This window comes from Macrosteles quadrilineatus, unplaced genomic scaffold (genome assembly GCF_028750875.1).
Source record: "Macrosteles quadrilineatus isolate MER2022 unplaced genomic scaffold, UCM_ALF_1.0 Scaffold_1__1_contigs__length_201487025, whole genome shotgun sequence".
NCBI lineage: Eukaryota > Metazoa > Arthropoda > Insecta > Hemiptera > Cicadellidae > Macrosteles > Macrosteles quadrilineatus.
Window position 1 is genome coordinate 94,795,838 of NW_026542594.1, and position 22,171 is coordinate 94,818,008.

A 22,171-nucleotide genomic window follows, 5' to 3' on the forward strand; every position below is an offset into this window, starting at 1 on the left:
AACCTACCTTTTTAATTAATCTAAGTGTGACCGTTTCCTGTGTAAGTTCATCCTTTAAATGGTTCACTAGTCTTGAAAAGTTTGCCCTAATAACAGTTCTATTTTTCTTGTTCTTATTAAATTCTCTAACATCAGTTTCACTCATCATACTGTCCTGTCACGGTCGCCAAATGTTAAAACGCGAGACTGATTCTTCTAAAAGGGGTATACTTTTTAAATAATCTCAAGAAAACATAGAACAAAAAGAACTTCAATTTTAATCAGGCATAACTAATCAAGACAAACTCTTCTAACAATCAATCAAAAGGAAAGCACTAACTGCAAAATGTAAACAAATAAAACATCTGATGAATTAAATTAATATATAAATAATCATCTAGAGACAGTCATTTTCAACACTAGCTGTTGTACCCGTGCTTTGCAACGGGAAGAGAACACGAAATAGAAACATTTTGATCTTTACATCTGTTGATAAAATAGTTACACATAAGCCTTTTAAAAACAAAATTTAACCTTTGTGGCCTTTATAGGATATAATAGATGTCATAAATGTAAAAAAATAATAGTACTGCACCCTGTTGGTAAACCTTGTAACTTTTTAATGCTATTCAATATCATAGAACCAACTTGGATAGTTGAAACAGCTGACAAAATTATTTTATTCCTTTTAAATATGATTACTCATAAGGTTAAAATGGGAAACTCCAGAGCCACTGGGGCGAAGCCCGAAAGGACTTTTGAGATAAGAATGCGTCTATATGTTAATCGGGAATGTGAGCTATCATCATACCAAATTTCAGCCCAATCCGACCAGTATTTTTCGCGTTTACTTGTCACAAACACACATGGCAATACGACCCATGGCACATGGCACATATGGCATGTATTACATCCATACATCCAAACTTTCTCATTTATAATATTAGTAGGATAATATATATGTGTGTGTGTGTGTGTGTGTAATAGCTACTTCCCTTTATTCCCTACAGTAATAGATACTTCCCTTTAGGTAAATTCGCTAAAAGTAGCTTACTACCAGTAATGATATGCCAAATGTGGTTGAGATATCTCATTTAGTTTTAAAGCTATAAAATCGTCCTAACCCCGTATATTTGTCTGATTAAATTAATGTTTTTGATTGGTTTTTGTTTAATTCGACACCCAAACATAGTCAATTTAGATCCATGTTCACAAACCATTGTCCTTAATGAAGTCTCAAATGGATTCGAGCTGGTTGAGTGTATTATTGAGTCAAGTCAATGCAAACAACAGTATAAATCTTAATCGATTAGAACGAATGCCATCCCGTTTGAAAATCTCACCTTTATAAAACGAATTGAGCAAGTTTATCACATAGCCGTGTGTGTACGTGTTGGTGTCACATTTAAATTTTTCTTAAAATAGCAAACTGTATACATATCTAACACACTTTTTAATAATGGTTAGTCTGAAATAGACCCTTCAAAAAATTCCAAGTTAAATTTAGATCCATCATATGTTTAGTTAAGTCCATCATATGCATGTATAAAAATAATTCATGCAACTATAATTATTGTAAAAATTGCCATATAAAAATACAAAAATTTTCTCAAAAATAGAGTTTACCAAAATATATAATTTAAGTTTTACGATAGAACTGTATATCTCATCCCTAGTACCAAATGTAAAGTTCTACGACACACACTGGGCCGAGTAAGGAAATGTTCAGGTTGAATTTATGTCCTAGCTCGGCCCTGAACTGTGTTATAGTTTAAAACTTTTCTACTAGCAAAGTAGGCCAATATCAAAATATTCACTCTTGGCTTTAAGAGTAAACCTGTAACACGTCTTTATATTTTGTTCTCATTTGTTAAAAAAACATATTTTGTGGTGGAAAAATATTAATTAAAGCCTTCCAGCCAGTCAAACAGGGTGCGTCCACGTGGTGAAAGTTTGTCGCAATGCATAGCCACGCTATTCGTCACACAATTAATACAAGTTGAGGGATTTAAACAGAAAAATGTTTCGTAATCGCGCCTAGTTGCAGCTGAACACGTATGAACAATATTTTTTGACTCATGATTCGTCCAGAGGCAGGCTGCAGATCAGTCAGTGGCTCCAGGGGCTCAGTTGGTGTTCCAGCTCCGGCTATACTGCTGACTGACGTCGGCGTCGACGTCGGCGTCGGCGTCGGATGGGAACAGATGAGGTAAACTCTTGCTTCTCTGCTGAGCTAAGGCGAGGGATTCAGGTTCAGCGATGCTACGCTCTGTGTTGTACTGGTGTACCTCACACAGAGCCATTTGTCTGAAAATGATTGTTCACCTGTGTAAACGGCACTACCACAGGGGTCGCCGGATTTCTACCCCCGGATATTTACCCCCATGAAAAAACGCCTACGTCACTTTGACGTCACGTGTATGGGGGTAGATTTCCGGCCACGAACTTTTAGGATGGATAAATTATTATTTATTCAATCAACTCGCATTTCACGGTTTACTTAACAGTTGTAATTAATCAAAATGCTAATAAACCTGACACCGGAACTTTACCCCCGGAAATCTACCCCCAGACATCTACCCCCGGACATCTACCCCCGGACATCTACCCCCGGACATCTACCCCCAGACATCTACCCCCGGACATCTACCCCGGACATCTACCCCCAGACATCTACCCCCGGAAATCTACCCCCCGTGCTACACTACGTATCGGCCAATATTCATTGTTGTAGTTGATTTTAGTAATTGGTTTATAAAAATAATCAATGGCTCTTCGTTTAATAATTACCCTCTAATATCTAGTATTAAGCATGTGATATGTCGTTGTCTTGTTTAATGTCATCTATCTTCCCAATTAATTTAGCTGTAACTGATTTAGGTGTCATTTTTAAGCTTAAGATTCAGTGCAACGCAAAGGTTAATTAAAAAGGATATTTTGATAAAGGGCTTCAAAAGTTTAACCCATAAGCATTTGGGTATTTTCAGACAGTTATTTAAATGGTTGACCAATTTTCACATACACTAATAGCTAACGGCACATGTACGAGCGCAGATCGTGAAATTTAAAACATAGCCTATCACTGAAGGAGGTTATTTTCTGATTACTAGTGGTAAAAAATGCGATTAAATGTTGATAAAAAGCCTGCCACAGGTTGATTAATGAATTAATAATTTTTTCACTATCAATTACCTTTTAGTAATACGAGATAGCATAATCCCTAGACACTATCCGGAGTTTTACATTGACCAAAAAGTCCAGTTGTTTACACAAATAATTAATCGTAAAAAATAAAACATAAACATATTTTATGATTGGTTCTGGTTGTCAATGCTGGTTGTGAAATAACGGTGAATAATGTAAAAGAATAAAATTTGATATTTCGGGATAGGGAAGGTATTTTTACCTCATGCTTCTTTTGGGTTTACGAATTTATTTAAATGAAACTAGAGTTTAGTATGAACATTGCTCAAAATTATATATATTTTTGGTCATTTTTACGTTTCATACATTAAAGAAGCCAAAACAAGTCCTCATCTCAATTTCTGTCTTGTCTGTTCAAACCAACCAGAAACCAGAAGGCATTCATTTTACGGGGCCTTCTCCTCAAAAACTAGAGCATCGATCGTGATTCGATTTAAATAGTCTTTTTGGATTCGGTGGATTGACACGAGTGTCTTAAGCCATTAAAATATGACCTCACTACTTTTGAATTAAAATAAATTTTGTTCAAACCCCCAATTTTTTGCATTTTTGGCAAGTTAACTCCTAATGTTTACCAGTAATCTATGAAATACTAATAATTTGTTTGGAGGATACGACATCTATGAAATAACAAACAGCTGTGAAAGATGAAAAGTTGAAAAATTAAAAATGGTGTATTTTCAATCAAAAGGATAGTTTTAACGCTTTTTTTAAACGTCTTTCTAATAGAAAATTAACATGAAAGGCTTAGGGGTCAACCTTTTGAAGTCCTAATCAAAATATCCTTTTTAATTACCATTTTGCTCTGCGCAAGATCTTAAGCTTTATAATGACACCCCAATTGTAACAATCGGCGAAGTAGGTCGGGTGAAAAAGGACTGTTACAGCTTATTGAATTAGGAAGATAGATAATGTTAAACAAGACAATGACAAATCGCATGCTTTATACTGGATATTACTGGACAATGATTGACCGAAGAGCCGTTGATTTCCGAGGGTAGAATTCCGGGGTCAGATATTTATGATTTAACCACTGGGGGTAGATGTCCGGGGGTAGATGTCCGGGGGTAGATGTCTGGGGGTAGATGTCCGGGGGTAGATGTCTGGGGGCAGATGTCCGGGGGTATATGTCTGGGGGTAGATGTCCGCGGGTAGATTTCCGGGGGTAGATGTCCGGGGGTAAATATCCGGGGGTAGATGTCCGGGGGTAGATATCCGGGGGTAGATTTCCGTGCTATGGCAAATCACTTTATAATAAAACAATTACATGTTGATTATTTGATAATATATTGGGGGTAAATTTCCAGTCGCGGGCTGTTTCTCGACCGTTTATAGGCCCCGCCCCTCGTGACGTCAAAATGACGTAGGCGTTTTTTCATGGGGGTAAATATCCGGGGGTAGAAATCCGCTACCCCTGATTGGTAATTGCATAGCCATTTTATCAGTTAAAACCCCAATTGCTATAATGTAAAATCTTTTTCCTACAGTCACCCAAGTTGGCTTCCTTGTACTGTTTATAGTACAGAAAGCTACTAATTGCAGCATATTTAAATACTTTGTCGTACGGTTTATACTTTGGCGCACATCAGGATTCCAACGAAACAACACAAAACAGCGTGGTTCTATTATGCACGTAATCCGTGTACGCTTGGAAATAGGTTGGCAACGCTTAAAGATAATAATACTATGAGCAGCTGATTGACTATTATAACTACGATTTAACCTGTCATTTCGTGTTTATAGTTTCGGTATTTCTGAACTTTCTGGACTTTTCTTTTTAACGTTTTTAAAACATTCCTATGATCTTAATAAACAAGAAAATGCCTTTAAAGTATTTTTAAGGCACGGAAACCACTTCAAATAAAAAAAAAACATACGGAACTATTTTCTCAAGTCGCGGAGCACATTGCTTGCCGAAGACAAAATAGCTGAGTGATACGGACCGGGGGCTACTTTCTCTAGGGCACCTATTTGTGTTGCCAGCTGAACCTAAAAACGTTATGTATAGTGTTTGAGTAGTGGCAAACTACGGGTATGACCTCACTTTAGACACGTTTTCCCCATAAGAATAACATGGTGGGCATTTTTTGGCCACCAATCATAAAAATCCTGCCCACGGCCTATACTCCTATATAAATGTTTAATACTGTTGTATAACTTCATTACTATTTCAAATCCACATCCATTCACAAGTATATAAACACTATGTTTGAACATAATAGGCCTACAATAAGTTTTGTCATTAGAAAGTAAGGGAGTGCGGACAGGTGTTTAAATATCCTTTACAATGTAGCTCAATAGCATTATTCCCCCATTCGGATACAAGAGGAAACTCTAGCTTATACGGTCATTTTCTAAGGCACTCAATATTCAGAGTAAATCGTGCATTTTTTAAGACGACGTCGTTTTCACACTTAGAATACAGTGACCTGTTTGATACCCACCTAGCTATTACAATGGAAAGGTTATAAATTGCTCCATTATGCCAAAGCATTGCTATTGACTTTATGTTCTATATATGTTCAAAGTATGTGAATATTCGGATTTTAAATAAAATTTATTGGAAGAAGCCTTTAATAAATTATTTTGGCTGAAAAACCAGCTAATCGTAGAGAATATTGCATTTTACTTTGGTGTATCCTATCACCCAATGGCTGATGATTTTACTATTTTTCTTCGAGCCTATTGCGGTTACGCATTTCTACCGTTTTATCATCCTTACACCATCTCACTCGGTCACAATGTTGCGTTGGTGTTGTAGCAACTGCGACGGGTATTGGGTACAATAGTTATTTGTGTAACTAGTGTGCGAAGTGGCACTTTGCTGCACATGAGAGACATGTTTACGCACGAGTCGCAGGCGAGTGTGGAATGTTTCTCGAGTGCAGCAAAGGCAGTTTGCACTCGCGTTACACATTATATTAGAGTTACTCACAGATTATAGACCATTAGACCAATGTGGTCTATTACCTGTGAGTTGCTATAAAGCATATAAATAATTAGTCTTTCAAACACTGTACAACACGCTTTTAGATTATGTTAAACATGGATCAAAATGGGAAACTGATCGTAGTCGTAGTATCTTTAAGTGTTGTCAATTTATTTTCAAGCGTACACGTATTACGTGCCTAATGAATGCACGCTGTTTTGTGTTGTTTGGTTGGAATACTGGAGTGCGACAAAAGTAAAAAGAGTGCGGCTACAGTAAAAATATTGCGGTCAAAGTAAGTAAATGCAGCAATTAGCTACTTTGCGTGCTGTAATCAGTGCAAGGAGGCCCACTTTGTCAGGTAACTGTAGGAAAATTATCAATCATGGCACATTTTCTACAAGAAGATACATCATATGATAACTTATTCTAACATTACTAACCTAACATCTATGATCTTAGTGAGTAACAAGGCTATCATGTTATACTTTCAACACTCTCGTTGAACTCCAATACGAACCTAACATCTATGATCTTAGTGAGTAACAAGGCTATAATGTTATACCTTTAACACTTTTGTTGGTTGGATTACTTACCTGCGAGGTAGCAATGTCTTGAGCAACTGGTCCGGCTCAAAGAGCTGCTTGTGCGTCAGGGGCTGAGTGTCGACCGTGGTCGCTGGCTCGAAGGCGAAGGGGTGAACTCTATGTTGTCGAGCTGGAGGACGGTCCTTCAGAAGATACTCTTTCCTCTTAGCGTCCCGCAAACGCTCCTAGATCGTGGAAATAACCATATAGTTAAAAAAAACCTATAATTTATCTGGTTCGCGTAAGATACAGTAGGAAATAGTACAATCTTAAACAATATTATTACAAACTAAAATTTAGTTACATTAGTACTGCAAAAACAAATGTGGGTTCTTGTATTTTTTTACGGAAGAGATGTAGTTTATACCTCTGTTGAGTTGATATTATAAAAGATGTATAATGCACATTCACAGATTTGTTAGGGATAAACTATCTATAGACAACAATAGAGTTTATACATAAAAACAACTATAAAGTATGTGAAGGTTATAAACCATGTGTGTAAATACATGAAAAACGCTCTTTTAGAAGTTAACGTTTGTTCAATTATGTTCCTGAACACGTAGTCCAAAAAACGTAATTGTAATGTTAATTGTAATACAGTAAGTACTAGTGTACCTGTTGCTCGAATTCGAGCAATTGCTAAGCATTACAGGCGACTCAAAGATTATGGAAATACTCACAATCTACACAACAGTTAGATATAATCAAAATCTTTTGTAAATATCTTATCTTTTTTCAAAACGCTGATCTTGTTTTTTTAGTGTTTTCTACAAATTGTTCCCTCTCATAGCTGCATTAGGTTGTCTAGGTTGTCTATGATAACGATTATAAATGAAAAAAAAAACATTATTTCTATTTCTTCTACTTGGTTGCGTTCTATGACTTTTTCTATGTTTCTATTGTTTGCAAATCCGTTATTTCAATGATAGCTCAAGAAATGTAGAACAGTGTTAATTCAGTTTTATTTTTAGCCTATATCAAATTGTCCAGTATTTCTCGCCCTTTTCCATTCTAATAATTACACCAACCCAAGTTTCGTCTGCAGATGCAATATGCCAACGAATATCACCTACGTACAATCTCCAAGAAGTGGTAAAAAAGGCAGAAACCAACCCATACAATAGATATAAGTTAACTCCAAAAGAAATATTTTTAAGAGTTACAGTGATATTAGGATTTTCCACTGATTTGGTAATAGAACATTATATTGCAAAACATGACACGATGCAGAAGAAAATCCATTTTAAAATCAGAAAACCCCATTACAAATACTGTACTTAATTTTGACAAATTCAATAAATCACAATTTAAATATTAACAGCTGTTTCATTAAAAAGTAGTGTAGAATTATGCATATGGTCGTAATGTAAACAAATCTGAAGAGGCAACTTTAAAGGCTTCTGGGGCAGAGCCCCAAGGAAATTTACCTCGTTCCTCTTTTGATGGCTCATCTACAGACCAAGACCTTTCTTTAGAGACCCCTACCAAGTTTTTACGCCCAGCCGCTCTCTCAAATTAGCTGTGACAAAAACCCTGTTTTCCTCCATAAGAATAACATGGGATGGGAATTCAAAGGCCACTGGGGCAGAGCCCCAAGGGAATTCACCATGTTTCTCGTTTGATGGCTCATCTACAGACCAAGACCTTTCTTTAGACACCTCTACCGAGTTTCTACGCCCAGCCGTTCTCTCAAAATAGCTGTGACAAAGAAAAACAGTTTCAAATTAATATATAGATTACAATTAGTAGACCTGTAGTCTTACCACTCTTTTCATCCACAGCAGGATCCAGGAGATGATTCCGGCGCACACGACGAGTCCCAGCAGGAAGCAGACCAAGTGTTCGCAGGTGATCAGTTCGGTGATCAACATGAAGAACAAGACTCCCTCTATGACGAAACCTGTCCCGAACACCACCGCCATCGTCACCAGGCCTTCACTCATCTCAGCTGTTACGATCACATGTCAACTTTACTCTCGCTTCCAGTTGTTCGTTTGAATTTAAACATTCAAGGTTTACAGACTGAAACTTATCCATTTTATTTCACCCACTATGATAATTTAAATCCGTTGTATTAAAAAAAGTTATTTTCGCTGTTACTTTGGAAATCATTATCATACACATAAATTACAATTGACTATTAAATGCCAGTTTCACATAACCTGTAACAGTTCAGGTGAGAGAGGCGGCGACAGCAGCGCACAATATTGAAACTAGCAAACACTAATGAAACATTTCAAACCAGATGAACAGCAAACGAAGGTTGTGCATCAACTGAAAACCAATTAAGTTGGCAACTCGGGACATGCGCGCAAAGCCCTTTAAACGGGTGCGGGCTTTGTTTGTTCTAGTCGTTTCTTGTTTTAAATTTAGGGTTATTAAAACACTTCCAACAGGTTCATGTCCTAAGTAATAACATTCTATTCACACTATTAGAATTTAGTGTTTTTATCTACCATCAATTAGTTTGGGTAATAAATTTATAACTGGTAATCTATATATAATTTGAAACTGTTTTTCTTTGTCACAGCTATTTTGAGAGAACGGCTGGGCGTAGAAACTCGGTAGAGGTGTCTAAAGAAAGGTCTTGGTCTGTAGATGAGCCATCAAACGAGAAACATGGTGAATTCCCTTGGGGCTCTGCCCCAGTGGCCTTTGAATTCCCATCCCATGTTATTCTTATGGAGGAAAACAGGGTTTTTGTCACAGCTAATTTGAGAGAGCGGCTGGGCGTAAAAACTTGGTAGGGGTCTCTAAAGAAAGGTCTTGGTCTGTAGATGAGCCATCAAAAGAGGAACGAGGTAAATTTCCTTGGGGCTCTGCCCCAGAAGCCTTTAAATTTGCCTCTTCAGATTTGTTTACATTACGACCATATGCATAATTCTACACTACTTTTTAATGAAACAGCTGTTAATATTTAAATTGTGATTTATTGAATTTGTCAAAATTAAGTACAGTATTTGTAATGGGGTTTTCTGATTTTAAAATGGATTTTCTTCTGCATCGTGTCATGTTTTGCAATATAATGTTCTATTACCAAATCAGTGGAAAATCCTAATATCACTGTAACTCTTAAAAATATTTCTTTTGGAGTTAACTTATATCTATTGTATGGGTTGGTTTCTGCCTTTTTTACCACTTCTTGGAGATTGTACGTAGGTGATATTCGTTGGCATATTGCATCTGCAGACGAAACTTGGGTTGGTGTAATTATTAGAATGGAAAAGGGCGAGAAATACTGGACAATTTGATATAGGCTAAAAATAAAACTGAATTAACACTGTTCTACATTTCTTGAGCTATCATTGAAATAACCGATTTGCAAACAATAGAAACATAGAAAAAGTCATAGAACGCAACCAAGTAGAAGAAATAGAAATAATGTTTTTTTTCATTTATAATCGTTATCATAGACAACCTAGACAACCTAATGCAGCTATGAGAGGGAACAATTTGTAGAAAACACTAAAAAAACAAGATCAGCGTTTTGAAAAAAGATAAGATATTTACAAAAGATTTTGATTATATCTAACTGTTGTGTAGATTGTGAGTATTTCCATAATCTTTGAGTCGCCTGTAATGCTTAGCAATTGCTCGAATTCGAGCAACAGGTACACTAGTAATGTATTTAAATTGAAATATTACTTTTGAAAGATAAAAAAATATAGCTATTCATTGGGGTTTAAAAGGATTAATTAATAAATCACCTAAATCCATGATCCTAAATCCATATCAGACACATAATTAACATTAATTACTCTTAATTACGTCAATATATTTCATAATGAAAAGTGTTTTTAGGAATTTCAAGTTTCAACGCATTATAAGTACATATACTACAATATATTATCATACAAGAGGGTCCATGAGAGAATTGCGCATTTTTATAGGGTTTAACATTTTTCTCCGAAGCATAACGAGCAATGCCATTGCTTTCAAAGATGACTTCATGGTAGGAAAAAATAAAAACCAAGAAAAAAATCATGATATGAGAATTAATATAATTTGACTATTTTCTATACACTTAGACTTTATATTGCAACACTAGTAATTTACAAAATCTAAAACAACTATCGTAGATCCATACTTATGGTATGGATCTACGATTTACGACAGTATTATTTATACCTCAATCATGTTTCAACTATCATCAATAGAAGTATAGCCCTTTAAACATTTACTTTCCATAAAATAGCACGCAACCACAATCATGACGAGTGCATTATGGATTTTTCCGTTGCCACTTTTTTAATAAAGTGTTTGTAAAAAAATGTCTTACCGTATTTACAGCAGGCAGATAGTGCATGAGTGTTATGTTTATTGATTTCTTCAATATCCTTGTTGGTAAAAAATCTTATTAAATATAAAATTCTTTTTTAAGCGGAGCGAGCGATGCGAGCGAAGCTTGGGATCAACTTCAATGCAAACAATATAACACCATCACTCAATAACGGCTAAACACATTTCAGTCAAACTTAACAAGACTACTTAGACTAATAATGAGATGGTTTGTAAACAAACAAATTTCAATTAGATAATGCTAATGCAATTTAAAACGAACTTAAAATTTCAAATTTTTAACATTAGGCTTATGGGACTAAGGTAGCTATGACAGTTTTTTTGTTTACAAGAAAAATTTAAACAAGAGAACCATAAGGTATTTCTGAACTTTCTATACTTTTCTTTTAAACGTTTTTAAACCATTCCTATGGTTTTAATAAACAAGAAAATGCCGTTAAAACATTTTTTTAAGGCGCGGAATTCACTGAAAATTGAGAAAATATACGGAACTACTTTCTCAATGCGCGGAGCATAAACAAGGAGCGGAGGGATACGGACCAGTGACTACTTTCTTGGGAACCTATTTGTGTTGCCAGCTGATTAGAAACAGCCAATGTTAGAAATCAGGATTTAATAAGCGATATATCGAACCACATCGAAATCGATATTTAATCCGATAATACATCACAGATTATATTATATTGAATTACATCGACGGTGCAGTAAGTTATTACACTTATTAATAAAACGCAGATTGAACACTGATCTAATTTAGGCATGTGGGGAAGGTCGGGGTTTATGAGTATTCGTGACTACATTAGGTGTTTTGAAGTAAGATTAGATTAGGAAGGTAAAGTGTAGGTTATAGGTAGGTGATCGAGTTGTTTATTTGTGTTGCACCATATAATTTTTATCTTTTGGAATAGTTGGTTAAACGGGGAAACGATTTAAAAAATGTTTGCATATGGTCTTAACAAACCATCTACTGTATTCTAGCATTGACTTTATATAAAGTCAATGATTGTAGCAAATTACTACATAAAAACCAAAAGAAAAGAACATTTGGATTTGGACCTTTGCCCATAGCAAAACTAACATATAATTTATGAAATGTGAAAAGTTGTACATCATTAAATACTATTCTGTAATATTAATAATTGTTCGGCAAATCCTCATTTTAATGGCTCGGCTGAAAATGGAATCTGCATTTTGTGAAACAGTAATTTGGTAACAATTCAGTAATTTCAAATGTTGATAACAGTAGCCTATCCTTTATAAATACTGTTATTTGATTGCCAAGCCACGGACTATACATACGTCCAGTTACAACCGTAATAATAAGCAAATAATTAATTACCTGGGCGTACACTTTTAACCACGGTATGGATAATTATCTAGGCCTGTCCAGAAGTAGGCTACTAATTTCTAATTATATTATATCTACATTGTATATTTAAGGCATGTCTTCCCTTATTATTATTATTATTCTGTTTTCACTTAAATCAGCTGAATGCTATGTTTACTTAAATTACTTATGTTTAGGCCTACATTTCAGCCATCTTATTTTATTGTTTAATAAATTAGTCTTTTTGCAGTTTTTACGTTTTTACACATTGAAATACATGATTAATTATTCAGTTCATTTTAGTCTTTTAAAGGTGTTTTACATTGAGTCTTGCATTGAAATAGCCCTACATTTTTCGTAGGCCTATGTTTTATCTTTGACTAACAATACAACTAGACATTCCATCCCCATGTTAAATTTATAGCCAGCTTTTTCATCAAAATCTTCTGTATCCAATGGTCAATGGTTTTATTAAGGCCAGTATTAAAATGCCGTCTCTAAATCGTCCCAATAATGGTGGAAGACCTACATTCGAGTTACATTACAATCATATCAAGAATACTTGATATTAACAATCATAAATTATTTTCAGCAAAGAAAGCTGAGTTTAACCGATTGCAAGGGTTGAAATGAAGACCAATGTTTATGTTGCACAGTTGAATTTAAATGTCAAATTTTCCCTCCTGATGTTATACTTTAATACTCGTTTTTTAAATAGTTACTGTTTTTTTATACTTAAATACTTTAACCGTTTGTAAGAGTGAAAAATGAAGACCAATGTTCTTGTTGTAGGCTACAGTTGAATTTGAATGCTAAATTTCCTTTCTCTTTTTTATACTTTAATGCCCTTTTTGGATGTTAATATCAGATTCCAACTACTGTAATATTTTCCTGGTCAAAACTACCATAATGCACTTCTGGAAGAGGTGTCTGAATAACAAGATGTAGTAAAAACAAATTTGAATTATTATAATTTTAATCAATAAAACAAGCATTAATACATCTATTGATTTTTTTACATTTAGTTACTTATACAAATATCAAATCACGTTTGTTCCGCTCAACTGGCTTTCAACTCTCTGAAAGCAACCCTAGTTTATCGTCTCATTACAAAATCGTATTTATTTACACCACATGTTCCTTGCAAATATTAAACAAAAGTCTTTCATAATTGCTCGTCTTTAGTCAGATTCTGTGATATTGTTAGGTATGTTGTTATTGACTACAGTATTATCCTACTAATATTATAAATGAGAAAGTTTGGATGTATGGATGTATGTTTGTGACAAGTGAACGCGAAAAATACTGGTCGGATTGGGCTGAAATTTGGCATGATGATAGCTCACATTCCCGATTAACATATAGGCATATTCTTATTTCAAAAATCCTTTCGGGCTCCGCCCCAGTGGCTCTGAAGTTTCCCATGTTAACCTTATGAGAAATGGAACTATTGAATCTTAACAGCTGTTTCAATTAAACAAGTTGGTTCTGTTCTATGATGTTCAATAGCATTAAAGTTACAAGGATTACCAACAGGGTGCAGCACTATTATTTCTTTTACATTTATGACAACAGCTAATTTGCAACCAAAAGGTGAGTGAGCGTAGCGAACGAACTTCAACCTGGAGGCGAGTTAGCGTAGCGAACGAGCTAACCTGAAGGCAAGTGAGCGCAGCGAACGAGCTCCAACCTAAAGGTGAGTGAGCGTAGCGAACGAGCTCCAGCCTAAAGGTGAGTGAGCGTAGCGAACAAACTTCAACTAGGACGTGATTGAGCCATGCGAACGAGATAATCTTGATAATAAGAAGTTAAACGGGGCAAAGCCCGCGGGTTACAGCTAGTTAACTTATAAATTCAAATTTATTTTAAAAATTGAAATCTTACTACACATTGTAGTCTGCTGTAGAACAAAGAATAATATGACATTAAATTTTGCAAGTTTGTTTAAACCTAAATTATGATAATTGTTATATAGGTGGTCTCTTATAATATAATAGAAAATTTTATGGCTGTTAAAGATATTAAATATAGCACTTGATTTTCCAAATTGAATTTCTTCCAAAATTTCTCAACTTGTTGAGGAATTGTTCCTCTTGCTCCGATGAGTAGTCCATATTCTTCAAATTTAGATATTTTATATTTTTCCGAATAATAGGGGATAGTTTTCTTATAAATATTTACTTTTTGTTCATGGACTTCCTCTGGCTGATTTTCATTTGTCTCAAGACGAACTGTTGGGTCTATAATGAGACCAAAATCTTTCCCCTTGGATCTAACAATGATGTCACTCCGCCTCACAGCTTCTATAGCCCCTTCTTCTATAGCTTCTTCTAGAGCCCTCTTCTTCTATAGCTGTGTCCTCTTCATAGACCTCGTAACTTTTCTTTCTGAATTGATCAACTATGATTTTTATGATCGTATGGTGGCGGGTATTCCGTAGAAGATTACTAAATGAACACTTTCCAAGGACGTGGGCAACAGTTTCAAGAATAAATTTCTCAGATACAGGCCAATGCCTGCACTGGTTCCCGTCCCTGGATCTCCCATGAAGACTTCTAAGAGGAATAATGTCTCCGACCATTTTCAAGTATTGTTTGAACTCAGCTTCTGTGAGGCCACAACCTCTAGCCAAATTTTTACTGATCTTATTACATTGTTTGAAAAGAACCACCCCATTCCATTTGTATGGACGTTTACACCAATTTTGATACCCTCAGTCTCGTAAGATTTCTCACAGTATCTTGGGTTTTGATTCCATAAATTCAATACTTAAATTAAATTTTTCCAGGCAAAACCTAATTTCTTCACCAAATTGACGAATATTAAGTAAGTAGGGGTTTCCCGTTTGTTTTAATACGCGACATATGTTTATATGTTGGATTGATGATTCCCACATTGATTTACATAGCCCAGTCCCTTTGTTTTTAGTACTTGTATAAATTACTAAAATACTACATAGAATTTGGCATATCATTTGGAAGATGTAAGATTTCCTTTGTTGTTGATCTTATTACTTTATCAACATCGTCAAAGAATTTCATAGTAATTTTCTTAATTGGTGTGGTTTGAAAATGATATATTAAAGATGTCCAAATATTATGGTTCAATACATACATTTTTTGTTCAGACCTTAAAAAAGGAGAACATGTTAATTTTTCAATTTTGTTTATCAATGAACTAATTGTTTTTACAGAGTCAAATACTATCTTTCAGAAAAATTTACTCCTAAGTATTTAATTTTTTCATTAAATGTGATGGATTTTATTTCTTTTGAACATATTTGGAAGTTTTCCTCTTGTAATCTACCTTTTTAAATGTTAATAATTTTAGTTTTTGATATATTTATAGTTAATCCAATTTCTCTGAAGAAGTCACAAATAGAATCGAATAATATTTCACCGCGACGTAGGAAGTGGTAAAGGATGTAGTCAAGGCGAGCTGTCCGTAGTGTGGGAACTGTTTATGACGATTAGTTTAAGGTATCTGTAATCCTAAAATGCTACGGAAAGGGAGGGAAACAGGTCCGCGATGTAGGAAGTGGAATGGTGAAAGAAGTAGTAAAGGATAGCAGTACGGAGTGTGGGAATGTTTGTGGCAATTAGATTAACGTATCTAAAATACTAAAATGCTATGGAAAGTGATGAATACAGATCCACGACGTAGGAAGTGGCTTAGGAAGTAGTAAAGTATGAGCATCAGCATAGTGTGAGATCCGTCTGTGGCAGTTGATTAATGTATCTTCAATGCTAAAATGCTATGAGAAGGGAAGGAAACAGGCCCCACGACGTAGGAAGTTGTGAAGGAAGTAGTAAAGGCTGGTAGTGCAGAGTGGGGGAACCGTTTGGGCAGTTAGATAAATGAATCTGTAATACTTAAATGCTATGAGAAAGGAAGGAAACAGGTTTATGACGTAGTAAATGGTAAAGGAAGTAGTAAGGCTAGCAGTGTAGAGTGTGGGAACTGTCTTTGGCAATTACATTAATGTGTGTGCAATCCTAAAATGCTATGGGAAGAGAGGGAATCAGGTCCACGACGTAGGGTGTGGTGAAGGAAGTAGTAAAGGTGAGCAGTGTTGAGTTTGGGAATGGATTAATGTATCTGCAATGCAAAAATGCTACGGGAAGAGACTGTAGACTGTATGTTAAAATTATTACGAAGCACGAACCGATACATATTTTAGATACATGCAATCGTTTACAATCGAAATTTACAACTGAGTTGACAACAGCTGATTTTTACTCCATAGAGGCTAAAAACGATTTTTACTCCCTAAATAATAAAAATGCTACTTTAGACCCGCAACGCATGCATTAAGAACTACTGATTTTACTGCAGTATTACAAAAACAATATAATATGAACCCTTGATGACTCCGCTCAATTTTGTGGATGCCCCTGCGAACGTCACCTAGTTAGGTAGACATGGAGAGGTTCCGTCGTGAATATCTGTATGGATAATCAAACAATTTAAACATACTAGTTGCTGTACCCGTGCTTCGCAACGGGGAAAAATCAGTTTCATAATCATTGAAATAAATTTAGAATAAATAATCTATCACAAAGTTTAAGATTAAATAAACCTACCACATGTAAAATATTTTATTTTATTTTTTTTATCAGCTGTCTGAAATTTTGAAATAGGCATTTGACAGTTCTGGTTGTTTAAATTTTTTGTTTTGTTTTTTTTATCAGAATTTATTTTACAATCTGTTCAAACTTCAAATATGAGAACAATAAGTAAAACACATATCAAACAATGTCAGGAAGCAAGCACCTGTTCATCAACAAGTCTTACCAAAAATTGGATCAGTCATTTAAACATTTACAGAAATCTGTAGCTTAGGTCCAGCACATGCACAACACTTTTTAACCTGGTAATGCACTGACTATTGTCCAGCAGATTAACAGCAAGACTGTTCGGATGATATTATAATTTTTCTTGATAATTTTTGCTAAGGTCTGTAATTTCTTCTTTCACTGATTTAATTTTGAAGTCATTCCTATTTGTAGTGTTGGATACGAACCAGGGTGCGCCAATAATTCTTCTCAGTGCCTTAGCCTGAAATAGTTCAAGAATTTCGATGTTGGATTTGCTCGAGGTCCCCCAAAGTTGAATTCCGTATGTCCAAATTGGTTTGATCATAACTTTATACAGTAAAATTTTGTTAGCCAATGATAATTTTGAATTCGTACCTAGTAGCCAATTGAGTTTACGAAGTTTTAATTCCATTTGCTGTCTCTTGCACCAGATATGAGATTTCCAATTTAATTTTTTTTTCAAGAGTTAGACCTAAATATTTTACACTGTCTGCCTCCGTTAAGGCTACATTATTAATGGTTACTGGAGGATTGTACCCTGTTCTCAGAGTAAAAACAATATGTTTTGACTTGTTTTCGTTGACTTTTATCCTCCAATTTTTAAGCCAATATTGGAGCTCAGTCAAGGCAGCTTGTAGATTTATGTAAGCGACTTGAGGGTCCACATGACTCGACAACAGTGCAGTGTCATCAGCAAACGTAGCAACTGTGACGTTGGGGACCATAGGGATGTCTGCTGTATATATCAAATATAGCAAGGGACCAAGAACACTCCCCTGAGGTACTCCAGACTTTATCGGCTTCAGATCAGATAACGAATTTTCGAATTTTATTTGAAAAGATCGATTGGTCAGATATGATTTTAGAAGGTTGTACAAAGAGTGAGGGAGAGACGTTTTGAGTTCAAACAGAAGTCCGACATGCCACACCTTGTCAGAGTGTTTTTCACAGTACTGTTTTTTCTCAAATATGTTTTTATAATATCCACTAATCGGTGAGTTTGTTGAATGGTAGAATGTTTTTTGCGGAAGCCGAACTGATGATCTGGTATTAAGCTTAATTCATCAACAGTGGGGTTAACCTTTTTAAATGTCAAAGCAAACGTAAACGTTGAGAATTTTCTCATGCTTCCATGGAGTCCATTTATTGTTATTTTCTGACAACAGCTGGAGTTTCATAACAATGTTTGTTTCCCATGTTAATTTAATGGAGAAATACGAACCTTTAAAGGGCCCCAGGGCCTCACTCTCTAATTATTTCCCTAAAAAGAAAGTTTCCTGCACAACTTCACGTTACGCTCTTTCCAATGACACCAAAAACATGTCAATCGGTTCAGTAGTTTCGGAGGAGTAATTGTAACAAAAAACCTGCTTGCGTTTTAAATAAGTATAGATAGATTAATTCAAATGTATCAGTGGGAATGAAAATTATTAACATCACATCAAAATTCGTGTATCCAAACGGTCAAACATGTTCAAAGCAGGCACTTGTTACCGCATGGCCTACGAAGACTGTTTTCCACGGCAGCACGAACTCTATCGAATGTTTATTTGTCTAATCATAATTTTGACGACTAGTTACCTTTTTTCAACACAGAAACCGTTTTTCTTAAGTTATTAACCTACCGGAAGATTGTGCTACGCGACGGAACCTTTCCATCGACCTAATAGAAAGAATGCACGGAACTGCCACTGAGTTGCAACCACTGAATCATTACTTTTTAAAATCGACTTGATGACAAACGCACGTTGCTCAGACGACCACTCTTCTGTGACTATAAATAATGGCATTGTGTAGGCTTTCCAACGAGCCAACCCTCATAACCCTCAGACGACCTGTCGTCGAACAGTGCACTGCAGAAAATAGATCGTTATTTTGCCGCATCATGTACAATTGGTCACCGGTTCGATCCTTAGAAGAGTGTGTAGCTTTTTGGTGGTTCGAAACTGGACCCAGTTGTCCTTGATAAATGTCTAATGAAACAGCTGATATTAGTCAGTAACAACGCTACACCGATCGTTATTTTTCTCACGCCACTCTACACTGATCCCTTAGTCACATTTGGGTTTAAATACTAGTTGGGTGGCGTCCACTTCTAAATTGATAATAATAATGATATTCATCTAGGTGCTATTAGATTTTGTCTAAACGCAGTGATATGGCATATAAATCATAGTTAATGTTTACCAGTCGCAGGGTAATTGTAGACAAAGTAAATCTAGAACTATTTAATCGAATTGCTAATCCAGCAGGTTTACAGTCTATGGAATTTACAATTTGATGCAAACCAAACATAACACTACGCTCAAGGAGCAAAGTTTTCCCAATAAGAAATATAAATTTGACATAATTATGTTTGGATTATTTTAGTAAGCCACTATCTAAACCCGTTTAGGCAAGTGATGTATAGTATGTCTAGAGTCAGTGGTTTAGGTAATTTCCCACGGCACTTGCTAAAACCGCAACGAAAATTTTACCTGTTAGATCTATAATATGTTACATAACTCTAGTATTGCTGTATTGGCCAGCTCTAGATTGGCTGAGCGATACTCTTATGTAAGATGTCGGAAAGGTAGGTCTGTGGGTTACATTATCACAAGAAACAATGCCAGCCTTTCAATTCAATGGAGCATTGTGAAGGTGATGTGTCAAACAGGAATGGCTTACTTTTTGTAAATTCTTGGAATCTTGACTGAATGAATTATGATCACGACAGACGGTTTGTCTCCATCAGTGATTTTCCTTGGTTTTGAAACCTTGAATCATCTGCTAACCTTGAACTATTGTAATTGATTACAAAAACAGTAGTTTGTGTATACGTTACCTTAACTTTGATCGTTCAACAATGCAGTTTGGATTATAGAAAGATAAATATTATACCATACTAGTTGCTCTATCCGTGCTTCGCTACGGGGTGAGAATGCAGACAAGAGTAATATTCGGTTTTTAAAATATCTATACTATTCTATTATATACAAATCTAATAGTGTCTGTCTGTATGTGTATTACTAATATGTGCAAAAACTACTGAACCATCTGGGCTTTAATTTTACAAAAATATAGCTACCATACCAAGGACCATTATAGGACTATTCAAACTTCGATACTGACCTTGGGCTTTGCCCCTTTGGCTTTAAAAGTTCTGAGGTGAGGATTTTAAAAGTAAATATTGATTGGTCTCCATGGCTGCAATGAGAATACTCACAATGTTTACATTTGCTTTGACATTTCAATGTAAACTAGAAGAACTGCAAAATTGCATTATTTCACAAGTTAAGACAGCTGATCCAATGAAATTAAATATCACATAGTTATGTGGTTGGTTTATTTAATCTAAAAATTGATCAAAGATCATTTACTCAAAAACTATTTCGGTGATTATAGGAATCAAAAAATATTTAAAAGCGTTGCTGTATCAACTCAGGCTCTGCCGTTGATTTTTCAAGTGTTTTAAGTGTTATGAAAATAATGTTATTGATATATTTTCATGAAAACAGTAAGAAAATTACAATGCATAGATGTTTTGTATGAATTTGGAGGCTACTTTAAATAAATTCAAACTGCTTAACATGTGTTAGATTAACTTAACATAAACTAGCACATCACATTGTTTTTTTTATATGTATATTTAGGCAAATTTAGTTATTGTGATTTGCTAAACCTATGCTTAAATTATACTAAAGAATATCATTAATAACTAAATTGTATGTCGTTGATTTTTGTGTTCCAAAAAACGGTTGTATACGTGTAACTATATTTAATTATCAAATGGTAATACAAGATACTCTTATTTTATCTTAACATAGATTTCAGTTCAAATTTACTTTATTTGATCAATTCATTATTTGTTTTTTGCCACACCACTGATTAAATTGGGGATAGCCCAACTCCGCGCAGTGGTCAAATTTAAGCCGAGGAAAAGTTTTATGGCCCTCGAAGGGTCCAGTCCAACTCCACGCGGTGGCCACATCCAATCTCTACGCTACCCTGTGTTTTCGTATAAGATATGATGTGCTTAATATAAAATATTATATATATGTTACACTTTTATTTGCTCATAGGTACCCTCCCTATCAACAAAAATGGTTGGGGATTGGTTGGCCCAACGACTGTCTCCCACGGTTGGCCAACGGTATGTATTGGCCAACTTGCCTACGTTGGGCCAACTAACCACCAGCCAACGTTGGGCCAACTAACCACTAGCCAACGTTAGGCCAACTAACCACTAGCCAACGTTGGGCCAACTAACCACCAGCCTACGTTCGGCCAATGTACCTAGTTAACTAGGGTACTTCAGCCTGGGTACACACAGCCTGTATGGACTACAAAATTACCATTGAGCTGCAAAAGCTAATGAAAAAATATAGTTTTAGCGAATTTCCCATATAGGGAATAAGCTATTACCGTAGTACTCATGGTAAGACCTGGACGCGGAACAGATTTTTTTTTCGTTTCGAGGTCCCTAGAGGCCAAAAACACCATTCGTTCAAATTCATATATATATATATATATATATATATATTTATATATATATATCTTAATATATAAAATTCTCGTGTCACAGTGTTTGTCTGCAAACTCCTCCGGAACGACTTCACCGATCGTTATGAAATTTGGTGTGTAAATTCTGTAGGTATGCGAATCGGACGTAAACTATTTCCCGTTTCGAAATTCTTAAAAGGGCTCCGCCCCAGTGGCTCTGGAGTTTCCCATGTTAACCTTATGAGAAATGGAATTAATGAATCTTAACAGCTGTTTCAATTAAACAAGTTGGTTCTGTTCTATGATGTTCAATAGCATTAAAGTTACAAGGATTACCAACAGGGTGCAGCACTATTATTTCTTTTACATTTATGACAACAGCTAATTTGCAACCAAAAGGTGAGTGAGCGTAGCGAACGAACTTCAACCTGTAGGCGAGTTAGCGTAGCGAACGAGCTAACCTGAAGGCAAGTGAGCGCAGCGAACGAGCTCCAACCTTAAGGTGAGTGAGCGTAGCGAACGAGCTCCAACCCAAAGGTGAGTG

At 35.5% G+C, this 22,171-nt stretch overlaps 1 protein-coding gene across 1 annotated transcript; it reads right to left on the reverse strand.

Annotated features, from left to right (window-relative positions):
- Positions 1-2,105: 2,105 nt before the first annotated feature.
- On the reverse strand, positions 2,106-8,801 carry LOC128999054 (uncharacterized). The gene is made up of 3 exons (XM_054425413.1): positions 8,466-8,801; positions 6,709-6,884; positions 2,106-2,286 (listed from the first exon to the last, which is right to left on the reverse strand). Exons 1-3 carry the CDS (start codon positions 8,643-8,645, stop codon positions 2,106-2,108), a joined length of 537 nt encoding a protein of 178 aa, XP_054281388.1. The 5' UTR covers positions 8,646-8,801.
- Between the last annotated feature and the right edge of the window lie 13,370 nt (positions 8,802-22,171).